The 21,438-nt window shown below is 39.4% G+C and overlaps 1 protein-coding gene across 3 annotated transcripts; it reads left to right on the top strand.

Moving 5' to 3' along the window:
• The first annotated feature begins 3,938 nt into the window (after positions 1–3,938).
• LOC139765375 (alpha-ketoglutarate-dependent sulfate ester dioxygenase-like) lies at positions 3,939–17,375 on the top strand. Of its 3 annotated transcripts, none has more exons than XM_071692753.1 (4): positions 3,939–4,137; positions 5,737–5,923; positions 10,992–11,044; positions 17,211–17,375. In XM_071692753.1, exons 2-4 carry the CDS (start codon positions 5,821–5,823, stop codon positions 17,358–17,360), a joined length of 306 nt encoding a protein of 101 aa, XP_071548854.1. In that variant the 5' UTR covers positions 3,939–4,137; positions 5,737–5,820; the 3' UTR covers positions 17,361–17,375. The 3 variants fall into 3 exon arrangements, with proteins under 3 accessions (XP_071548854.1, XP_071548853.1, XP_071548855.1); XM_071692752.1 differs by lacking the exon at positions 3,939–4,137 and adding an exon at positions 4,371–4,483; XM_071692754.1 differs by lacking the exon at positions 3,939–4,137 and adding an exon at positions 4,585–4,742.
• The last annotated feature ends 4,063 nt before the right edge of the window (positions 17,376–21,438 follow it).

Consider the following 21,438-nt stretch of genomic DNA (forward strand, 5'->3'; position numbering starts at 1 on the left):
ATGTCTTTATACCTATGTCTGCCAACATAAGGCAAGAGCAAAATGTCGATTTTATATGTACTAAGTATGTCTACTGGAATTGCCTTTTTCACGCAAAGTTTTATGCATTATGGAATAGAATGTGATGACAATTTAGACAGGTATATCAAATTTACGCCCAAGTGGGAAAAATGTAGACCATCTGAAGCTGGTAGAGGAATTTTTGAATGCTTTGAAAGGAAAGGTTTGCAAAACATTCATGTAAATAGTAGATCAGTTGTTTATGAAATGGAAGAGATTAGAATATCAGGCACTTAAAACAAAAGCTGCAGTAATATGTATCACAGAAACCTGGCTTGATAATTCAGTCATCAATTTAGAAACAGAGACACCAGGATATAATGTAATTAGGAAAGACAGGAATAAAAATGGAGGAGTATGTATGTACATCAAAGCATGTTTAGCATTTAACCAAAGGAATTATTTAGAAATGGACAAGCTAGAAGCAATTTCCTGAGAAATATTGCTAACTGGATGCTCTTATAGACCTCCTAAGCAAAATGATTTTGTAGAATTGTTAGAACTGTGATCTCGGAGAGCACGAATGGGTATGTTTGAAGGAATAGTGGTTCTAACAATGCTATATGGTTGTGAGGCATGGGCTATAGATAGGGTTGTGCGGAGAAGGGTGGATGTGTTGGAAATGAGATCTTTGAGGACAATATGTGGTGTGAGGTGGTTTGATCGAGTAAGTAATGAAAGGGTAAGAGAGATGTGTGTTAATAAAAAGAGTTTGGTTGAGAGAGCAGAAGAGGGTGTATTGAAATGGTTCGGTCACATGGAGAGAATGAGTGGGGAAAGGTTGACGAAGAGGATATATGTGCCAGAGGTGGAGGAAATGAGAAGTGGGAGACCAAATTAGAGGTGGAAGTATGGAGTGAAAAAGATTTTGAGCGATCAGGGCCTGAACATGCAGGAGGGTGTAAGGCGTGCAAAGAACAGAAGTAATTGGAACGATGTGGTATACCGGGGTCGACGTGCTGTCAGTGGATTGAATTAGAGCATGTGAAGCGTCTGGGGTAAACCATGGAAAGTTCTGTGGGGCCTGGATGTGGAAAGGGATCTGTGGTTTCGGTGCATTACACATGACAGATAGAGACTGAGTGTAAACGAATGTGGCATTTTTTGTCTTTCCCCAGTGATACCTCGCGCGCACGCGGGGGGAGGGGGGTGCCCTTGCATGTGTGGCGGGGTGGCGGCGAAATGGATAAAGGCAGCATGTATGAATATGTACTTGTGTATATATGTATATGTCTGTGTATGTATATGTATGTATACGCTGAAATGTATAGATATGTATATGTGGGTGTGTATGTATATACATGTGTATGTGGGTGGGTTGGGCCATTCTTTCGTCTGCTTCCTTGCGCTACCTCGCTAAAGCGGGATACAGCGACAGGGTGTAATAAATAGAATAAGATAGAATTGTTAGAAGAAAGCATTTCAAAACCTTTTGCTATAAAACGGCAGTTGCAATTCTTTCGGACATGAATATTTGTGTTTATAAAAAATTTGGATACCTGTATAAGAATATATGAATACTTTGAAAATATATGGATAGGTGCAAGTTAACAAATGAAATAACCAGGGAAACGAGGAAATCAGCTACGATTCTGGATTATGTGGTAAAGCAGTAAAAATAAGTTTACATGAAGTATTGCCATCAGGAATTAGTGATCACTATGTAAAATATTGTACAAAGAAAGTAATTAAGGAATGTGTAAATAGGCATAACTATTAAAATTAGGTCAATGAAAACACAATGTGCAGGAATTTAATAAGAATTAGCAAGTGAGAAGTGGAATCATGTTTATAATGCTGAAACAGTTGATGAAGCATGGAATAACTTTAGGGATATTGTAATTAAAGTACTTGACAAGGTAGCTCCCATAAAGGAAGTAAGAATCAAACAAAGGACAAAGCCCTGGATAACTACAGAAATTCTTAAGAGTTTAAAAGAAAGGAATGAACTTTTGGCTGAATACAAGAAAGATAAAGGCAATAAAGAGAAATTTGACAAGTTCTATAATGTAAGAATTAAGATGCAACAAGATGTTAAAAAAATCAAACCAGATCAGATTTCTGACAAAATACAAGAAAGGAATAATGATTGCAAGAGACTGTGGCAACAACTGAAAAACGTAAGGTACTCTGGTAAGTTAAACGAAAATTCATAAACAGTCCTCATTATTGAAGATGAACTGTGATGGAAAAAAGATAGCAACATATTTTGATAAATTCTTTACATATGTAGCGTCAAATTTAGTCAGTAAATTACCATCTGCTCCTAGGATTTTAGCACTGACTCTTACAATTCTAAAAACTATTATAGATCAAAAAGGATTACAGAAAACAATTTTAGGCTTATAGTAGTAGCTTAGGACTAGGAGCTGATAAAAGTACGGGGGAAGATGGTTTAACAGCAAGGTTTTTCAAGGACGAGGCGCTAGTACTAAAAGGCCCAGTGACACATATTTAAATCTATCTAAAAGTGATTGCTGGCTAGGCTAAAGGAAGCTAGAGTCAAACCATTGTACAAAATGAATAATAGGCAAGAAGTAGGAAATCACAGACCAATCAGTATACTAAATGTAATATCAAAAGTACTGGAAATGGTTGCTTATGATCTTTTAGAAAATTACCTAATGTCAAATAAATGGCTTTAATCAGAAAATTAAGAAAAACCTTATGTTCTGCTTTAATTTCTCATTTTGATGATGCATATTCTTCTTGGTATTCTGGAGTAAGCAGTAAATCCAAAAAGCGGCTACAAATTTGTCAAAACGAAATTATTAGATTTATTCTAGGAGTAGACCTCAGCGCTCATATTAGCCTAGCAGAGAGGGAGAAAATAAACAAGTGAAGAAATAGGGTTGAGCTAGTAATATTGAATCATGTCTGTAACGTATACAACAACAGAGGGCCCACATATTTTACAGAAAATTTTCATAGTGTAGTAAATAAGAAATCAATTAGGACTAGACACAGTGACTTTAACTTTAGTGTGACAAAAGCCAAGAGAACTGCAGCTCATACCTTCTGTCATACAACTATTAAAGAATGGAATTCATTACCAAATGATATACAATGTCTACATGAAAAAAAAAGTTTAGATCAGCTGATATGAAACATCTTACCGACGAAGAAAGATTCTTTGAACCAAATGATTATGTATATTACAAGACAAGTAAGTAATACTATGCATGGTGTTTTCAAACTTTTTAACTGTTTTAAAGAGAGGGATATACAATGTGCATGCAGTCTTGCTGGGGTGCGACGGTTCCTTTGTTGACTGCTCCATCAAGGACCGTACTGGAAAAATGTAAAACTTTAGTATAGTAGGTTATCCTAGAGTAAGCTATGTACCTAACTGTGGTGTAATGCAAATTGTATACCCTATTATAATGTACTAGGATCTTTGAATAAAGTCAATCAATCAATCAATCATCCCCCAACATTATTCTGTAGATCAAAGGGGATAATGATGAAATTGTATAACATTCTCCTTTGGAGAAAATTGACAAAGACGTTTTTAATTTTTGATCATTTCGCTTCTCTATCGGGCACGATTGGGTATTTCCTCCGGGAATTTTGATCAATAAGTCAGGCAATTCATATTTAGGAACGAATCTTGCAACGTTAATGGTTCAAGTGAAACAACTGTAGGCCTATTTTCCCTAAATCTGAGGAAATATGTAGCCTGACTTTTTTTCCTTGGGGAAAGGATGGGGCATTTGCGCATTTGCTTCTCGTGTTACAAATTTCGACTCTGCAAACCAAATGACACATTGAGTTTTTTTTTTTTCCTGCGTAGTCGCCATTTTCTCTCACACTTTGATCAATAGCAGGTGATGACTCAAAGCATGACTTGCAAAAAGGGGAAAACCTTTATAACTTATGCGATAAAGTAAAAGAAAAAAATGCATAATTCCATCTTAATTGGCTTGAATGTAACGATATGAATATGGGGAAAAAAAGAAATGTGGGTATATATATGTAGGAAATTGTAAATTTGTTCGGACAAGATCAGTCAATAATTACTGAAGACGAGGAGGTAACAGAAGCCCAGAGGAGGCCTACTGACAGAAGAGAAAATATGTAAGTACCTGTAAGTCATACTTGTTTATCAACTTGCAGCTGTTGTACAAACTCTATATACTCAGGATACATAAATATACCATAGGTATCGATATACCAAGAAAATTCGTGGTTTACTTTCAGAAAGGTTTACAAAGATATGTTAACGTTTTCATGTGAATGGACATAAGAAATATAGTATTTTTTCTAGCATTGTATCATTCAATATCAATTTGACATATGAAAATCATTATGACAACTCGAAATATTTTAGCTCTGTATTCCTTTGTCAGCAGACGATGGTGTGTTGTTAAACTTACAATGTAAACCATTACTTTTGTTAATATAAAAGAACTCCGAAAGTTTGGTGAGTTAGTTTTCGAAATCGACGATGCTTATAGGAATTCGAAGGCTCACTGTTATATTCTTATATGCTGTCATAGTATTAGACGCAAATGAAAAGGACTGTGAAGAACGTGCAAAGAGCCTCTGGTAACATACCAGAGGAAGACAGACCAGTTTAATTTCTAGTCAGTGTCTCCGGGCCCTGGAAACTGTTTCCCCATTTCCCCCAGGCTTGGGACTGCTTGAGCGGAGTTCTCGAGAGATTTCGTGACTGTGTCTTGGTACTTCAGTCCTAGTGGTTATTTTGCCAACAATTTCGACCAACATATTGATATGCTATCTTTTCTGCCAATATTGTGTATTTTCCCTTACTTCATTGTCATTATTGCATTTATCCAAACTGCCTTCCATCTTTTGGTTATAATGAGGTAGATTAAGGTCTGGAGATCGGGGAGCTTATACTGGTAAAGTGTTGGGTAATGTTGATTGGTTTGACCATTCTAACTTCACAGTTTCCTAACACTCCAGGTGATGATGGGTATAACTTCAAAGATGATTTCACTGGGCTTGGTGAAGTAGAATTTATATTTTGCTTATTACAATTGATATTTGTATGAATTAAACATTCATTGAAACCAGTAAATTTCCTGTTTGGTGGCTCATCGCAACTACTTTTTGATCCTGAGTGACTTAATTTTTCTGCATAATGCTATTTTACCATTTTGAGAATACAGTGATAGTTGCAGAGCAATATTTCAAGTTGATTCTGTGTTAAGGCGATAGTGATGAAGGTTATTACCATCGAGGAAAGTGTGGTGTTAGTGAATATGTAAAATATAAAAAGAATCAACAGATTTTTTTATGCCTTTACATATCTTACTAAACAGGCGAGGTTTATTGTAAAGTTTAGTATTCTAGTCAAGATATACTAGGGGCACCCAACAAATGTTAAAAAAAATTTGGCAGAGTGAACAGCCATTCCTTGTGGCATTCTGCTTTCTTAGAAACAGCCATTCATGGAATCACCAGCTGGGGAATGGGTGCAAGTGAATGAGGCCTTTTTTTTTCCATCTGCTCCTGGTGCTACCTTGCTAATGTGGGAAATGGCAATCAAGTGTGAAAGAAAGATGGCAACTAGGGAGGTTGGATGAAGTTTTTGTAGATTGCTGATTTTTTCAGGTGTTTTATCTATTTTCATATTAATTCATTATGCATTTTCCTTGATATACATAATATTACTCTCCTGACAAAGCTAAACTCCCTTTTCCTTTCAAGATTCTTAGGTGTGCTTTAACTTGGCAAGTACTTATTGCTGGAATTTGTCAACCAAAGAGATCTGTTGTATCCAAGCTCATCAACATGGGTACTCAAGAAAGCAGCCATTGCTTCTATAAACTTACTCCTGTGAAGCTTGGTTGTGAGGTCAGAGGGCTTGATTTACAGAAGGATGTGCCAAAGGAAGGTAAGCATCTAAGTGTAAGAGTAAATGCCTGATTATGGTGTACCAACTATATATAGTACTAGTATGAAATGTGACTCATCAAGTCCCGAAAGAAAAAAGGCCATCTTTTTAAATGTGTTGAAATATAGCATGTTTGATCATGGATCCAGTGGCATAACTTGTTAATACCTTGTAACAATCTGTGGTTCCAGTTATGCATCTGTTCATTATTTATTTTCCCATCCACTTGTCTTTTCATCTAATAGTCTTGCTTTAGTTTTGTCTCAGTCTTAAATCTGAAATCAGTTTCGAATCATTCATGAAATGGACTGAATTTAGTTCAGATGAAGACAGCCTGTTTTAAGTTTGTCCTTCAAGAGGCTAATGTATATACAGAAAAATAGTTTTGTCCCAGTCTTAAATCTGATATGAGTTTAGTCATTCATGAAATGGACTGAATTTAGTTCCGTTGAAGACAGCCTGTCTTAAGCTTGTCCTTCAAGAGGCTTATGGTTTTCACAGAATCAGCTATTACTTAGTTCATGTCCAGTGTGAGTGTTACATCCAGTATGTTTTATGTATAGAAAAATACGGGACACATGTTGAGGCCAAGATTTTTAGGGATTCATTTATATCTTTGGCAACACGTTTCTGATTATATTTCATTCTTACAAAACAGTACTCTTTTGCTTTTTAGTAAATTTAGTAATTGTTTAACGTCATATTTCATGTTGGTAAGCATTATCTTTGTCCAGGTTAAAGAAGAGGAGTGTTCCTATTAATGCAATACCAAGCAAAAGTCCCCTCTGTGAAATTAACTCAAACTCTACATTCATATTACCAATTACTACAGTCATTATCCTTTCCCTAATTACTACTTACTTTAATTTGCTTTGTCGCTGTCTCCCGCATTAGCGAGGTAGCGCAAGGAAACAGACGAAAGAATGGCCCAACCCACCCACATACACATGTATATACACACACTTCCACACACGCAAATATACATACCTATACATCTCAATGTACACATATACATACACACACAGACATATACATATATACACATGTACATAATTCATACTTTCTGCCTTTATTTATTCCCATCACCACCTCGCCACACATGGAATAACAACCTCCTACCCCCTCATGTCTGCGAGGTAGCGCTAGGAAAAGACAACAAAGGCCCCATTCGTTCACACTCAGTCATTAGTTGTCATGTAATAATGCACTGAAACCACAGCTCCCTTTCCACATCCAGGCCCCACAGAACTTTCCATGGTTTACCCCAGACGCTTCACATGCCCTAGTTCAATCCATTGACAGCACGTCGACCCCGGTATACCACATCGTTCTAATTCACTCTATTCCTTGCACGCCTTTCACCCTCCTGCATGTTCAGGCCCCGATCACTCAAAATCTTTTTCACTCCATCTTTCCACCTCCAATTTGGTCTCCCACTTCTCCTCGTTCCCTCCACCTCTGACACATATATCCTCTTTGTCAATCTTTCCTCACTCATTCTCTCCATGTGACCAAACCATTTCAAAACACCCTCTTCTGCTCTCTCAACCACGCTCTTTTTATTTCCACACATCTCTCTTACCCTTACATTACTTACTTCGATCAAACCACCTCACACCACATATTGTCCTCAAACATCTCATCTCCAGCACACCCACCCTCCTACGCATAACTCTATCCATAGCCCACGCCTCGCAGCCATACAACACTGTTGGAACCACTATTCCTTCAAACATAGCCATTTTTGCTTTCCGAGATAATGTTCTCGACTTCCAAACATTCTTCAAGGCTCCCAGAATTTTTGCCCCCTCCCCCACCCTATGATTTACTTCCTCTTCCACGGTTCCATCCGCTGCCAGATCCACTCCCAGATATCTAAAACACTTTACTTCCCCCAGATTTTCTCCATTCAAACTTACCTCCCAATTGACTTGACCCTCAACCCTACTGTACCTATTAACCTTACTCTTACTCACATTTACTCTTAACTTTCTTCTTTCACACACTTTACCAAACTCAGTCACCAGCTTCTGCAGTTTCTCACATGAATCAGCCACCAGCGCTGTATCATCAGCGAACAACAACTGACTCACTTCCCAAGCTCTCTCATCCACAACAGACTGCATACTTGCCCCTCTTTGCAAAACTCTTGCATTCACCTCCCTAACAACCCCATCCATAAACAAATTAAACAACCATGGAGACATCACACACCCCTGCCGCAAACCTACATTCACTGAGAACCAATCACTTTCCTCTCTTCCTACACGTACACATGCCTTATTTCCTCGATAAAAACTTTTCACTGCTTCTAACAACTTGCCTCCCACACCATATATTCTTAATACCTTCCACAGAGCATCTCTATCAACTCTATCATATGCCTTCTCCAGATCCATAAATGCTACATACAAATCCATTTACTTTTCTAAGTATTTCTCACATACATTCTTCAAAGCAAACACCTGATCAACACATCCTCTGCCACTTCTGAAACCACACTGCTCTTCCCCAATCTGATGCTCTGTACATGCCTTCACCCTCTCAATCAATACCCTCCCATATAATTTACCAGGAATGCTCAACAAACTTATGCCTCTGTAACTTGAGCACTCACTCTTATCCCCTTTGCCTTTGTACAATGGCACTATGCACGCATTCCGCCAATCCTCAGGCATCTCACCATGAATCATACATACATTAAATAACCTTACCAACCAGTCAGCCATACAGTCACCCCCTTTTTTAATAAATTTCACTGCAATACCATCCAAACCTGCTGCCTTGAAGGCTTTCATCTTCCGCAACGCTTTTACTACCTCTTCTCTGTTTACCAAATCATTTTCCCTAACCCTCTCACTTTGCACACCACCTCGACCAAAACACCCTATATCTGCCACTCTATCATCAAACACATTCAACAAACCTTCAAAATACTCCATCTCCTCACATCACCACTACTTGTTATCACCTCCCCATTAGCCCCCTTCACTGAAGTTCCCATTTGCTCCCTTGTCTTACACACTTTATTTACCTCCTTCCAAAACATCTTTATATTCTCCCTAAAATTCAGTGATACTCTCTCACTCCAACTCTCATTTGCCCTCTTTTTCACCTCTTGCACCTTTCTCTTGACCTCCTGCCTCTTTCTTTTATACATCTCCCACTCCTTTGCATTTTTTCCCTGCAAAAATTGTTCAAATGCCTCTTTCTTCTCTTTCACTAATAATCTTACTTCCTCATCCCACCACTCACTACCCTTTCTAATCAACCCACCTCCCACGCTTCTCATGCCACAAGCATCTTTTGCGCAAGCCATCACTGCTTCCCTAAATACATCCCATTCCTCCCCCACTCCCCTTACCTCCTTTGTTCTCACCTTTTTCCATTCTGTACTCAGTCTCTCCTGGTACTTCCTCACACAAGTCTCCTTCCCAAGCTCACTTACTCTCAGCACTCTCTTCACCCAACATTCTCTCTTCTTTTCTGAAAACCCCTACAAATCTTCACTTTCGCCTCCACAAGATAATGATCAGACATCCCTCCAGTTGCACCTCTCAGCACATTAACATCCAAAAGTCTCTCTTCGCACGCCTATCAATTAACATGTAATCCAATAATGCTCTCTGGCCATCTCTCCTACTTACATACGTATACTTATGTATATCTCACTTTTTAAACCAGGTATTCCCAATCACCAGTCCTTTTTCAGCACATAAGTCTACAAGCTCTACACCATTTCCATTTACAACACTGAACACCCCATGTATACCAATTATTCCCTCAACTGCCACATTACTCACCTTTGCATTCAAATCACCCATCACGATAACCTGGTCTTGTGCATCAAAACCACAAACACACTCATTCAGCTGCTCCCAAAACACTTGCCTCTCATGATCTTTCTTCTCATGCCCAGGTGCATATGCACCAATAATCACCCATCTCTCTCCATCAACTTTCAGTTTTACCCATATCAATCTAGAATTTACTTTCTTACACTCTATCACATACTCCCACAACTCCTGTTTCACGAGTAGTGTTACACCTTCCCTTGCTCTTGTCCTCTCACTAACCCCTGACTTTACTCCTAAGACATTCCTAAACTACTCTTCCCCTTTACCCTTGAGCTTCGTTTCACTCAGAGCCAAAACATATATCCTAGCTGTATTGATAAAGAAATGTTTTTTAACTCTCTGATTATGTAATAGTATATTGTACTTTATCAAAACATTTATTGCTTTTGTCTGCAGCCTAACCCAAAATATTTTCTCTAAGATTAACATGTACTCATCCAATTAGTTTTTTCAGTAACACTTCAAACAGACTACCATACCCTTCTTTGCTCTACCCATTTCATTTCTTTCATTCCTGATTTTGCTTTCTAACTCATACATATACATCTCATCCTTTTCTTGTCACTTAGTTTCACATTTATCACACATTGCAGATGAAGAATGTTCTGCAAAATTCACCCTCTATCCCAGTCATTGATGACCCCCTTTTCCTTCAAATCTCTAAAAGAAAAACTTACTTTCTGATGATATTTTCAACTAGCTCAAATCAATTTTGCATATTTGTAATTTGTACTCCTTCTATGAGGTCTGTAGGTAGATTAGAGATATATTCCTATATACATCTCTTGCCCATTACCTCCAGGAACTCCTTGTCCTTACATGCCTCCCTTGCATATACCATTCCACATATTTTTCCCCCATTTTTCTCCCTCCAGTACTCTTCCACTCTGTTTCCCTGGAAACAATGTCACTGGTGATCTTTCTCTCACACCAACCCTTTTTATTGTACTATCATACACTTTTCTTGTAGACTCCCCTCTCATGCATTTTTTTCACTTGCCGAAACCATCTCAAAGGATTAAATTTCATCCACTCTCCCACTCCATAATTCATTCCCTTTGCATTCCTTACCATATCAAAACTCTAATGCACCCCTTCATTTTTTCTTTATTCATATATCCCCTAGGTTAAATGCACCACCTTTTAAGCTAGTACAGAGGCTTTGTATGTCTTTCTCTGTAAATTTGGTTAATTAGAATGTTTAATTACAGTTATTGCAGCTATCAAAGATGATGTGACCAAGCACCGAATTCTGATTTTTAAGGTAAGACATGATAGTGGCAATTCCTGTATCAGTCATCATTCACATTATATCAGCTCCAAGGTTGGACTGTGATTAGAAGTAGGGAAATTATGGTCTCCTTTGAAAGTTCTTTGATGAGATTGTACTCCTTTTCATCCACTGATGATATAACCTTGCCAAAAAAGGCTTTTCATTAGTGATGTAACCTCTTACAGGTGGAGTCCAGTAACACCTCTCACCTTTTTAAAGTGTTATTTGATTGTTAGTTCTGTGAAATTTGCAATAATACATAGAAAAGGGCAAAGTAGATTTAGAGAGAGAGAGTATCATTAAATTTTAGGTAGAATAAAGAGACGTTTTAGAAGGAGGTAAATAAAGTGCGTAAGATAAGAGAACAAATGGGAACATCGGTGAAGGGGGCTAATGGGGAGGTAATAACAAGTTGTGGTGATGTGAGAACAAGATGGAGTGAGTGTTTTGAAAGTTTGTTGAATGTGTTAGATGATAGAGTGGCAGATATAGGGTGTTTTGGTCAAGGTGGTGTGTGAAGTGAGAGGGGTCTGGGAGAATGGTTTGGTAAACAGAGAAGAGGTGGTGAAAGTTTTGCAGAAGATGAAAGCTGGCAAGGTGGCGCATTTGGATGGTATTGCAGTGGAATTTATTGAAAAAGAGGATGACTATGTTGTTGACTGGTTGGTGAGGATATTCAGTGTATGTATGGCTCATGGTGAAGTACCTGAGGATTGGCAGAATTCATGCATAGTGCCATTGTACAAAGGCAAAGGGGATAAAAGTGTGTTCAAATTACAGAGGTATAAGTTTGTTGAGCATTCCTGGAAAATTACATGGGAGGCTATTGATTGAGAGGGTGAAGGCATGTACAGAGCATCATATTGGGAAAGAGCAGTGTAGTTTCAGAAGTGGTAGAGGATGTGTGGATCAGGTGTTTGCTTTGAAGAATGTATGTGAGAAATACTTAGAAAAACAAATGGATTTTTGTGTAGCATTTATGGATCTGGAGAAGGCATATGATGGAGTTGATAGAGATGCTTTATGGAAGTTATTAAGAGTATATGGTGTGGGAGGCAAATTGATGGAAGCAGTGAAAAGTTTTTATCGAGGATGTAAGGCATGTGTACGATTAGGAAGAAAGTGATTGGTTCCCAGTGAATGTAGGTTTGCGGCAGGGGTGTGTGATGTCTCCATGGTTGTTTAATTTGTTTATGGATGGGGTTGTTAGGGAGGTGAATGCAAGAGTTTTGGAGAGAGGGGCAAGTATGCAGTCTGTTGTGGATGAGAGAGCTTGGGAAGTGAGTCAGTTGTTGTTTGCTGATGATACAGTGCTGGTGGCTGATTCATGTGAGAAACTGCAGAAACTGGTGACTGAGCTTGGTAAAGTGTGTGAAAGAAGAAAGGTGAGAGTAAATGTGAATAAGAGCAAGGTTATTAGGTACAGTAGGGTTGAGGGACAAGTCAGTTGGGAGGTAAGTTTGAATGGAGAAAAACTGGAGGAAGTGAAGTGTTTTAGATATCTGGGAGTGGATTTAACAGTGGATGGAACCATGGAAGTGAGTCACAGGGTGGGGGTAGGGGCGAATGTTCTGGGAGTGTTGAAGAATGTGTCGAAGGCGAGAGCATTATCTCAGAAAGCAAAAATGGGTATGTTTGAAGGAATAGTGGTTCCAACAATGTTAATTGGTTGCGAGGCGTGGGCTATAGATAGGGTTGTGCAGAGGAGGGTGGATGTGTTGGAAATGAGACGTATGAGGACAATATGTGGTGTGAGGTGGTTTGATCGAGTAAGTAATGAAAGGGTAAGAAAGATGTGTGGTAATAAAAAGAGTGTTGTTGAGAGAGCAGAAGAGGGTGTATTGAAATGGTTAGGTCACATGGAGAGAATGAGTGAGGAAAGATTGATCAAGAGGATATATGTGTCAGAGGTGGAGGGAACGAGGAGAAGTGGGAGACCAAATTAGAGGTGGAAAGATGGAGTGAAAAAGATTTTGAGTGATGGAGGCCTGAACATGCAGGAGGGTGAAAGGCATGCAAGAAATAGAGTGGATTGGAACGATGTGGTATACTGGGGTCGACATGCTGTCAGTGGATTGAACGAGGGCATGTGAAGCGTCTGGGATAAACCATGGAAAGTTGTGTGGGGTCTGTATGTGGAAAGGGACCTGTGGTTTCGGTGCATTACACATGACAGCTGGAGACTGAGTGTGAATGAATGTAGCCTTTGTTGTCTTTTCCTAGTGCTACCTTGCACACTTGGGGGAGGGGAGGTGCCATTTCATGTGTAGCGGGGTGGTGATGGGCATGGCTGAGGGCAGCAATTATGAATATGTGCATGTGTATATATTTATATGTCTGTGTGTGTATATGTATGTATAGATTGAAATGTATAGGTATGTGTATGTTTGTGTGTGGGCGTGTATGTATATACATGTGTATGTGGATGGTTTGAGCCATTCTTTCATCTGTGTCCTTGCCCTGCCTCGCTAATGCGGGAGACAGCGACAGTATGTAATAAAATGTATGTAATGTATGTAATAAAATGTATACAAACTTGTGCACTGATGTTTTATTTGGAATGAGGCAAAGTATTTTCTTCAAAAGAATTGTAAGCATATGGAATTATTTACCAATTAGAGTTATATAAGTTTGTTGAGTATTCTTGGGAAATTACATGGGAGGGTGTTGATTGAGAGCGTAAAGGTATGCATCAGATTGGGGAAGAGTAGTGTGGTTTCAGAAGTGGTAGAGGTTGTGTGGATTAGGTGTTTGCTTTAAATAATGTATGTGAGAAGTACTTAGAAACACAGATGGATTTGTATAGCATTTATGGATCTCGAGAAGGCATATGATAGAGATGCTTTGTGGAAGGTATTAAGAGTACATGGTGTAGGAAGTAAGTTGCTAGAAGCAGTGAAAAGTTTTTTTGAAGGATGTAAGGCATGTGTACAAGTAGGAAGAGAGGAAGTGATTGGTTCCCAGTGAATGTCGGTTTGTGGCAGGGGTGCATGATGTCTCCATGGTTGTTTCATTTGTTTATGGATGGGGTTGTTAGGGAGGTGAATGCAAGAGTTTGTGGATGAGAGGGCTTGGGAAGTGAGTCAGTTGTTGTTTGCTGATGATACAGCGCTGATTGCTGATTCGGGTGTGAAACTGCAGAAGCTGGTGACTGAGTTTGGTAAAGTGTGTGAAAGAAGAAAGCTGAGAGTAAATGTGAATAAGAGCAAGGTTATTAGGTTCAGTAGGGTTGAGGGACAAGTTACTTGGGAGGTAGGTTTGAATGGAGAAAAACTGGAGGAAGTGAAGCGTTTTAGATATCTGGGAGTGGATTTAGCAGCGGATGAAACCATGGAAGCGGAAGTAAGTCACAGGGTGGTTGAGGGGGCGGTGGTTCTAGGAATGTGTGGTAGGTAAGAACGTTATTTCGGGGAGCAAAATTGGGCATGTTTGAAGGAATAGTGGATCCAACAATGCTATATGGTTGCGAGGTGTGGGCTATAGATAAGGTTGTGCAAAGAAGGGTGGATGTTTGGAAATGAAATGATTGATGACAATATGTGGTGTGAGGTGGTTTGATTGAATAAGTAATGAAAGAGTAAGAGATGTATGGTGGTAAAAAGTGTGGTTGAAAGAGCAGAAGAGGGTGTATTGAAATGGTTTGGTCACATGGAGAGATTGAGTGAGGAAAGATTGACAAAGAGGATACGTGTTTCAGAGGTGGAGGGAACGAGGAGAAGTGGAAGACCAAATTGGCAGTGGAAGGATGGAGTGAAAAAGATTTTGAGTGATTAGGGCCTGAACATACAGGAGGGTGAAAGGTGTGTTAGGAATAGAGTGAATTGGAACGATGTGGTACACCGGTGTCAACGTGCTGTCAGTGGATTGAACCAGGGCATTTGAAGCATCTGGGGTAAACCATGGAAAGTCTTGTGGTGCCTGGATGTGGAAAGGGAGCTGTGGTTTTGGTGCATTGCATATAATAGCTAGAGATTAAGTGTAAACGAATATGGCCTTTGTTTTCTTTTCCTATTGCTACCTCATGTGCACGTGGGGGGAGGGGGGTGCCATTTCATGTGTGACAGGATGGCGCTGGGAATGGATGAAGGCAGCATGCATGGATATGTACATGTGTATATATGTATATGTCTGTGTAAGTATATGTATGTATACACTGAAATATATAGGTATGTATATGTGCGTGTGTGAGTGGTTCTGTATATACATGTGTATGTGGGTGGGTTAGGCCATTCTTTCGTCTTTTTCCTTGCGCTACCTCGCTAACGCAGGAGACAGCGACTAAGTATGATAGATATGAATAGAGTGGTTGAACACAGTACTATAGATACATTTAAGAGTAGGCTTGATAGATATTTGCATTATTTGTGGTTTCTTAATATAAGTGACCAGTTGCAGGTTTTTTCTCTTTGAATTACTGTATGCCTTTCAACTTTTATCATACTAATCATTAAGTCTGTTATCTTCCTTCATCACAAACAGCCTTGAAGGGACCCACTTTTCTGTTTCTGTTTGGAAACTGTCATATTCCTCTGTATTATTGAAAGATACACTCTAATGCTTTGAAATAACATTAGTTTAAGTAGATACATAGATCTTTATATGTTCATTTGCAATGTTAGATTTAGCTGTCTTTTATGAGATAAAACACTTCAAGCATATATAAGTAAATCTTAGTTTATCAGTACTAGGTTCATGCAGTTCTATGATTTAGATATAAAAAAGAATTTGCAACAAGCCTTAGATTAATTTATTGGTGGAGGACTACTATACCTTCAAAAATACTTGTCTTTGCCCAAAGAAACACCAACTTCTGCATGCTTTCCATAATGCGCCAGGATTTCTGCCTCTTCTTTCACCTTGTTTTGTCTCTTCTCTGGCCCCTTAGTTCCCTCTGTAGTTATGACCTTTCCCTGATACATAAAGCTCTCTGCTGACTCTTTTGTCAGCCTTACTTAGACCATCTTTTCTCTTTCTCTTTTGCTCCTCAGTACTATAATTTTTTTCATTTTTACTTTCAACTTTCCCCTTTCCTACGGTGTCCCAAATACTCTCCAACTTTAGGAGTTACTATGGAGCCATGTGATCTAGAAATACATCATAGATCTCCATGCTTTAAGACTTGTGCTCTGGCTATCTCCATCAACTTGCCTACAAATAGGTCAAACAGCCATGATGACATCTATAGTCTTGATGGATTTCCACTTTTACTGGGAACTACTCACCCTTATTCCTTTCTAATCACACTTATTTGTTACTCTTCCAATAAAATCCTGCTATGACATTTAGAAACTTAAATTTTGTCCTTTCATTTAAAACACTTTCTACAAGGTCAGTGCAATCTTTTGCTCTTTGTAGTTCCAAAAGTGCCACTTACATTTTACTCTTTTTCTCTAAATTTTTCTTACACAAATTCTTTACAGCAAACATCCTCTACCTCTCCTGAAGCCACATTGCTCCTCAGTCAAAGGTTCTCTGCAAGCCACCACCTTTTCAGCTACCACTGTTCCATGCAGCTTTCCAAGTGCACTTTGTGGTCTCATATCTCTATAATTTGAGCATTCATTTTGATCACCTTGCCTTTATGTAAGAGGACTTAACATGCATTCTGCTAGTATCCACACCTTGGGGCATGCATATGTCGGAAAGCTTGATAAATGATTCAGAAACACTGTCACTCTCTTTCTTTGAGGTAGGATGGATAAATTTGGAAGTCGTTGTTATCCTTGGAGTGGTCTCTATCCCATTTTATCATAGAGGCAAATATTGTGAAGGCAACAAGGTTCTTTGTCATTGGTTCCCTAGCACACTGCTAATTTAAACATCTTTCACCTTTGTTTCACTTTCAATCTGAATTTAGATCTACGATATATTTAGGAAAAATATTAATGCTCTCTCTTCTTAAATGTGCATTCATAATGTATTAAGTTATGTGGATATTAAGTCTCCCATATGGAAGTAGGTATCACTACCCTTTGCTAGCCTGTACAGTTAGGGTAGGGTCCTCAGTTTTGCTAAACTGATTCCCTAATAAGTTCCATGCATGTATGAACTTGTGCCCAAAGTAAATGGGAAAGTAAAGATAACACTTTGATACATATATACTGTATTCTTTTATATCTTTAAATGCAGTTAAAGAGAAACTATTTTCTTGAAACAGGACCAAGGTGTTATCAGTGGTGAAAGACAGGTGGAAATTGCAAAATGGTTTGGTGAGCCAGAGTCTACATTTTACAAGCATCCGCGATCCCCGCATCCTGATGTCTTTAGAGTTTCTAACAATAGAGCAGAAGGCTGTACAAGTAAGTAGACATTTCTTGAAGATCATTATGATATGCTTTTGGACTTAAGAAATATCCTTTTAACAAAATTAGCATTATGAGTATCAGATTCTGAATGTGCAAATCTCCTTGATCAGAATGTCACCTTGCTAAATATGAACTGTCTGTTTTGCATTATCAAATATTCTGTTTCCCTTTCTGTTAAGAATATCACTTGTGGGAACACTTCCTTACATTTTGGAAATTACAGATCTCCAGGTATTAGGTTTTTTCTAACCTGGTTATAATACCTGTCAGACTAAATATGATGTTTATATGTCTAGATTGTGATATGACAATGTGCTTAGTAATCATTATTAGTAAACTGCAACAGGGATTGACCATGCTGCTGTATTTGATATGCATACTTCTCTGTAGGGTGTACCTAATAGTGAATTTACCTCTTGCTGGATAGTTACTAAATATCTGGACTAGATAATCTGCCTGATAGCTTGATTCATTGCTCCTGTATACATTACTACTATGTAACTAACCATCAACCCTCAGGTAGAATTGAAAAGCTTATTCCAGCCTCACACTCCAACAACCTCCGCTCACAGATCCCCACCACCCCCAACAAATATAACACTGACAAAATGCATACTCACTGAAATAACCAGACAAGCACTAAACAACTGACCCCCCAACTCAGTCTTGACCTCATGCCCACCAGACATACATCCATTGCTTATGCTGTGGACATCACATATTAATACGACCCTACAAACAATGTTTCATCGTATCTCAAGACCCTTCACATTCATGACATAGGTGCCATAAAGAAGACACCAAACCCTTACTACTTAAATTGCCTTGCTTTCCCTGTATATGACCTTTGGTCCCAACCAGTGAATGTGGCCAGCTTCCTGAGTGCTGCATGAGCCTTAAAAGGATAGAAAGGAAGCTTAGGGTAGGAAGGTAAGGTGCTTACTAACTGTCTTTCTGCTCCAGGATATAGATATCACATATCCCAGCCTCATCAAATCCAGGACAAAACTAAAGAGACAACATGATTCCTGTGTCTTTAGGAAGTTGAAATAATGAGAAGTTAGGGTACTGTATCACAGCAGGAATGTATAGCTTCCCAGTTCAAAGGGTGCTGATGCATTATTTGAGATATACCTATAGTCACTAGAACCAAATACCAGTACATGTATACAGCACATTATTGCATCCTAATACTAGATGTAGACAGGGAGCTGTGGTTTTGGTGCATTACACATGACAGCTAGAGACTGAGCATGAACGAATGTGGCCATTTTTGTCTGTTTTCCTTACGCTACCTCACTGAAGGGGTGTAGCATTGCTATTTCCTGTGGAGCGGGGTAGTGACGGATGGATGAAGGCAAGCAAGTATGAACATGTACATGTGTATATATTGGAAAGGATCACAATTTTGCATGTGATCAAGATATTCCTATGAGTTCACGGGGAAAATGAAACATGAAAAGTTCCCAAGTGCACTTTCGTGTAATAATCACATCATCAGGGGAGACACGAGAGAAATATAACAGTCAGTTGATATACATCGAAGAGACGAAGCTAGGATGCCATTTGGTAAAAATGTTTACCAAATGGCATCCTAGCTTTATCTCTTCGATGTATGTCAACTATTTTTTTTTTTTTATTATACTTTGTCGCTGTCTCCCGCGTTTGCGAGGTAGCGCAAGGAAACAGATGAAAGAAATGGCCCAACCCCCCCCCCATACACATGTATATATATATGTCCACACATGCAAATATACATACCTACACAGCTTTCCATGGTTTACCCCAGACGCTTCACATGCCTTGATTCAATCCACTGACAGCCCGTCAACCCCGGTATACCACATCGCTCCAATTCACTCTATTCCTTGCCCTCCTTTCACCCTCCTGCATGTTCAGGCCCCGATCACACAAAATCTTTTTCACTCCATCTTTCCACCTCCAATTTGGTCTCCCTCTTCTCCTCGTTCCCTCCACCTCCGACACATATATCCTCTTGGTCAATCTTTCCTCACTCATTCTCTCCATGTGCCCAAACCACTTCAAAACACCCTCTTCTGCTCTCTCAACCACGCTCTTTTTATTTCCACACATCTCTCTTACCCTTACGTTACTCACTCGATCAAACCACCTCACACCACACATTGTCCTCAAACATCTCATTTCCAGCACATCCATCCTCCTGCGCACAACTCTATCCATAGCCCACGCCTCGCAACCATACAACATTGTTGGAACCACTATTCCTTCAAACATACCCATTTTTGCTTTCCAAGATAATGTTCTCGACTTCCACACATTCTTCAAGGCCCCCAGAATTTTCGCCCCCTCCCCCACCCTATGATCCACTTCCGCTTCCATGGTTCCATCCACTCCCAGAAGGAGGTAAATAAAGTGCGTAAGACAAGGGAGCAAATGGGAACTTCAGTGAAGGGCGCAAATGGGGAGGTGATAACAAGTAGTGGTGATGTGAGAAGGAGATGGAATGAGTATTTTGAAGGTTTGTTGAATGTGTTTGATGATAGAGTGGCAGATATAGGGTGTTTTGGTCGAGGTGGTGTGCAAAGTGAGAGGGTTAGGGAAAATGATGTGGTAAACAGAGAAGAGGTAGTGAAAGCTTTGCGGAAGATGAAAGCCGGCAAGGCAGCAGGTTTGGATGGTATTGCAGTGGAATTTATTAAAAAAGGGGGTGACTGTATTGTTGACTGGTTGGTAAGGTTATTTAATGTATGTATGACTCATGGTGAGGTGCCTGAGGATTGGCGGAATGCGTGCATAGTGCCATTGTACAAAGGCAAAGGGGATAAGAGTGAGTGCTCAAATTACAGAGGTATAAGTTTGTTGAGTATTCCTGGTAAATTATATGGGAGGGTATTGATTGAGAGGGTGAAGGCATGTACAGAGCATCAGATTGGGGAAGAGCAGTGTGGTTTCAGAAGTGGTAGAGGATGTGTGGATCAGGTGTTTGCTTTGAAGAATGTATGTGAGAAATACTTAGAAAAGCAAATGGATTTGTATGTAGCATTTATGGATCTGGAGAAGGCATATGATAGAGTTGATAGAGATGCTCTGTGGAAGGTATTAAGAATATATGGTGTGGGAGGAAAGTTGTTAGAAGCAGTGAAAAGTTTTTATCGAGGATGTAAGGCATGTGTACGTGTAGGAAGAGAGGAAAGTGATTGGTTCTCAGTGAATGTAGGTTTGCGGCAGGGGTGTGTGATGTCTCCATGGTTGTTTAATTTGTTTATGGATGGGGTTGTTAGGGAGGTAAATGCAAGAGTTTTGGAAAGAGGGGCAAGTATGAAGTCAGTTGGGGATGAGAGAGCTTGGGAAGTGAGTCAGTTGTTGTTCGCTGATGTTACAGCGCTGGTGGCTGATTCATGTGAGAAACTGCAGAAGCTGGTGACTGAGTTTGGTAAAGTGTGTGGACGAAGAAAGTTAAGAGTAAATGTGAATAAGAGCAAGGTTATTAGGTACAGTAGGGTTGAGGGTCAAGTCAATTGGGAGGTGAGTTTGAATGGAGAAAAACTGGAGGAAGTGAAGTGTTTTAGATATCTGTATGTCAACTGACTGTTATATTTCTCTCTTGTGTCTCCCCTGATGATGTGATTATTACACGAAAGTGCACTTGGGAACTTTTCGTGATTCATTTTCCCCGTGGGCTCATGGGAATGTGTATATATATATATATATGTCAGTGTATGTGTATGTATATGTGTGTATGTGTGTGTGTATGGGCGTTTATTTATATGTTTATATGAGTGGATGGGCCAATCTTCATCTGTTTCCTGGCACTACCTCGCTGATGTGGGAAACACCGACTATGTATGATAAAGAAGTATCAGGAGAGATTGAGTGTAGAATGGCAAAAGGTGAGAGCAAATGAAGTGAGAGGAGTGGGTGAGGAATGGGAAGGTTTTAGGGAAGCAGTGATGGTTTGTGCCAAAGATGCATGTGGTATGAGAAAGGTGGGAGGTGGGCAGATTAGAAAGGGTAGTGTGGGGTGAAGAGGGAAGTTAGTTGGTGAAAGAGAAAAGAGAGGTGTTGGGACAATACTTGTAGGGAAATAGTGCAAATGAA

This window comes from Panulirus ornatus, chromosome 54 (genome assembly GCF_036320965.1).
Source record: "Panulirus ornatus isolate Po-2019 chromosome 54, ASM3632096v1, whole genome shotgun sequence".
Classification (NCBI taxonomy): Eukaryota; Metazoa; Arthropoda; class Malacostraca; order Decapoda; family Palinuridae; genus Panulirus; species Panulirus ornatus.

Excerpts from the sequence above, each read along its gene's own strand:
- LOC139765375 (XM_071692753.1), top strand. The coding sequence starts at position 5,821 with ATGGGTACTCAAGAAAGCAGCCATTGCTTCTATAAACTTACTCCTGTG. Across the intron at positions 5,924-10,991 it reads GAAGGATGTGCCAAAGGAAG|TTATTGCAGCTATCAAAGAT; the intron begins GTAAGCATCTAA and ends GTTTAATTACAG. Across the intron at positions 11,045-17,210 it reads ACCGAATTCTGATTTTTAAG|GACCAAGGTGTTATCAGTGG; the intron begins GTAAGACATGAT and ends TTCTTGAAACAG.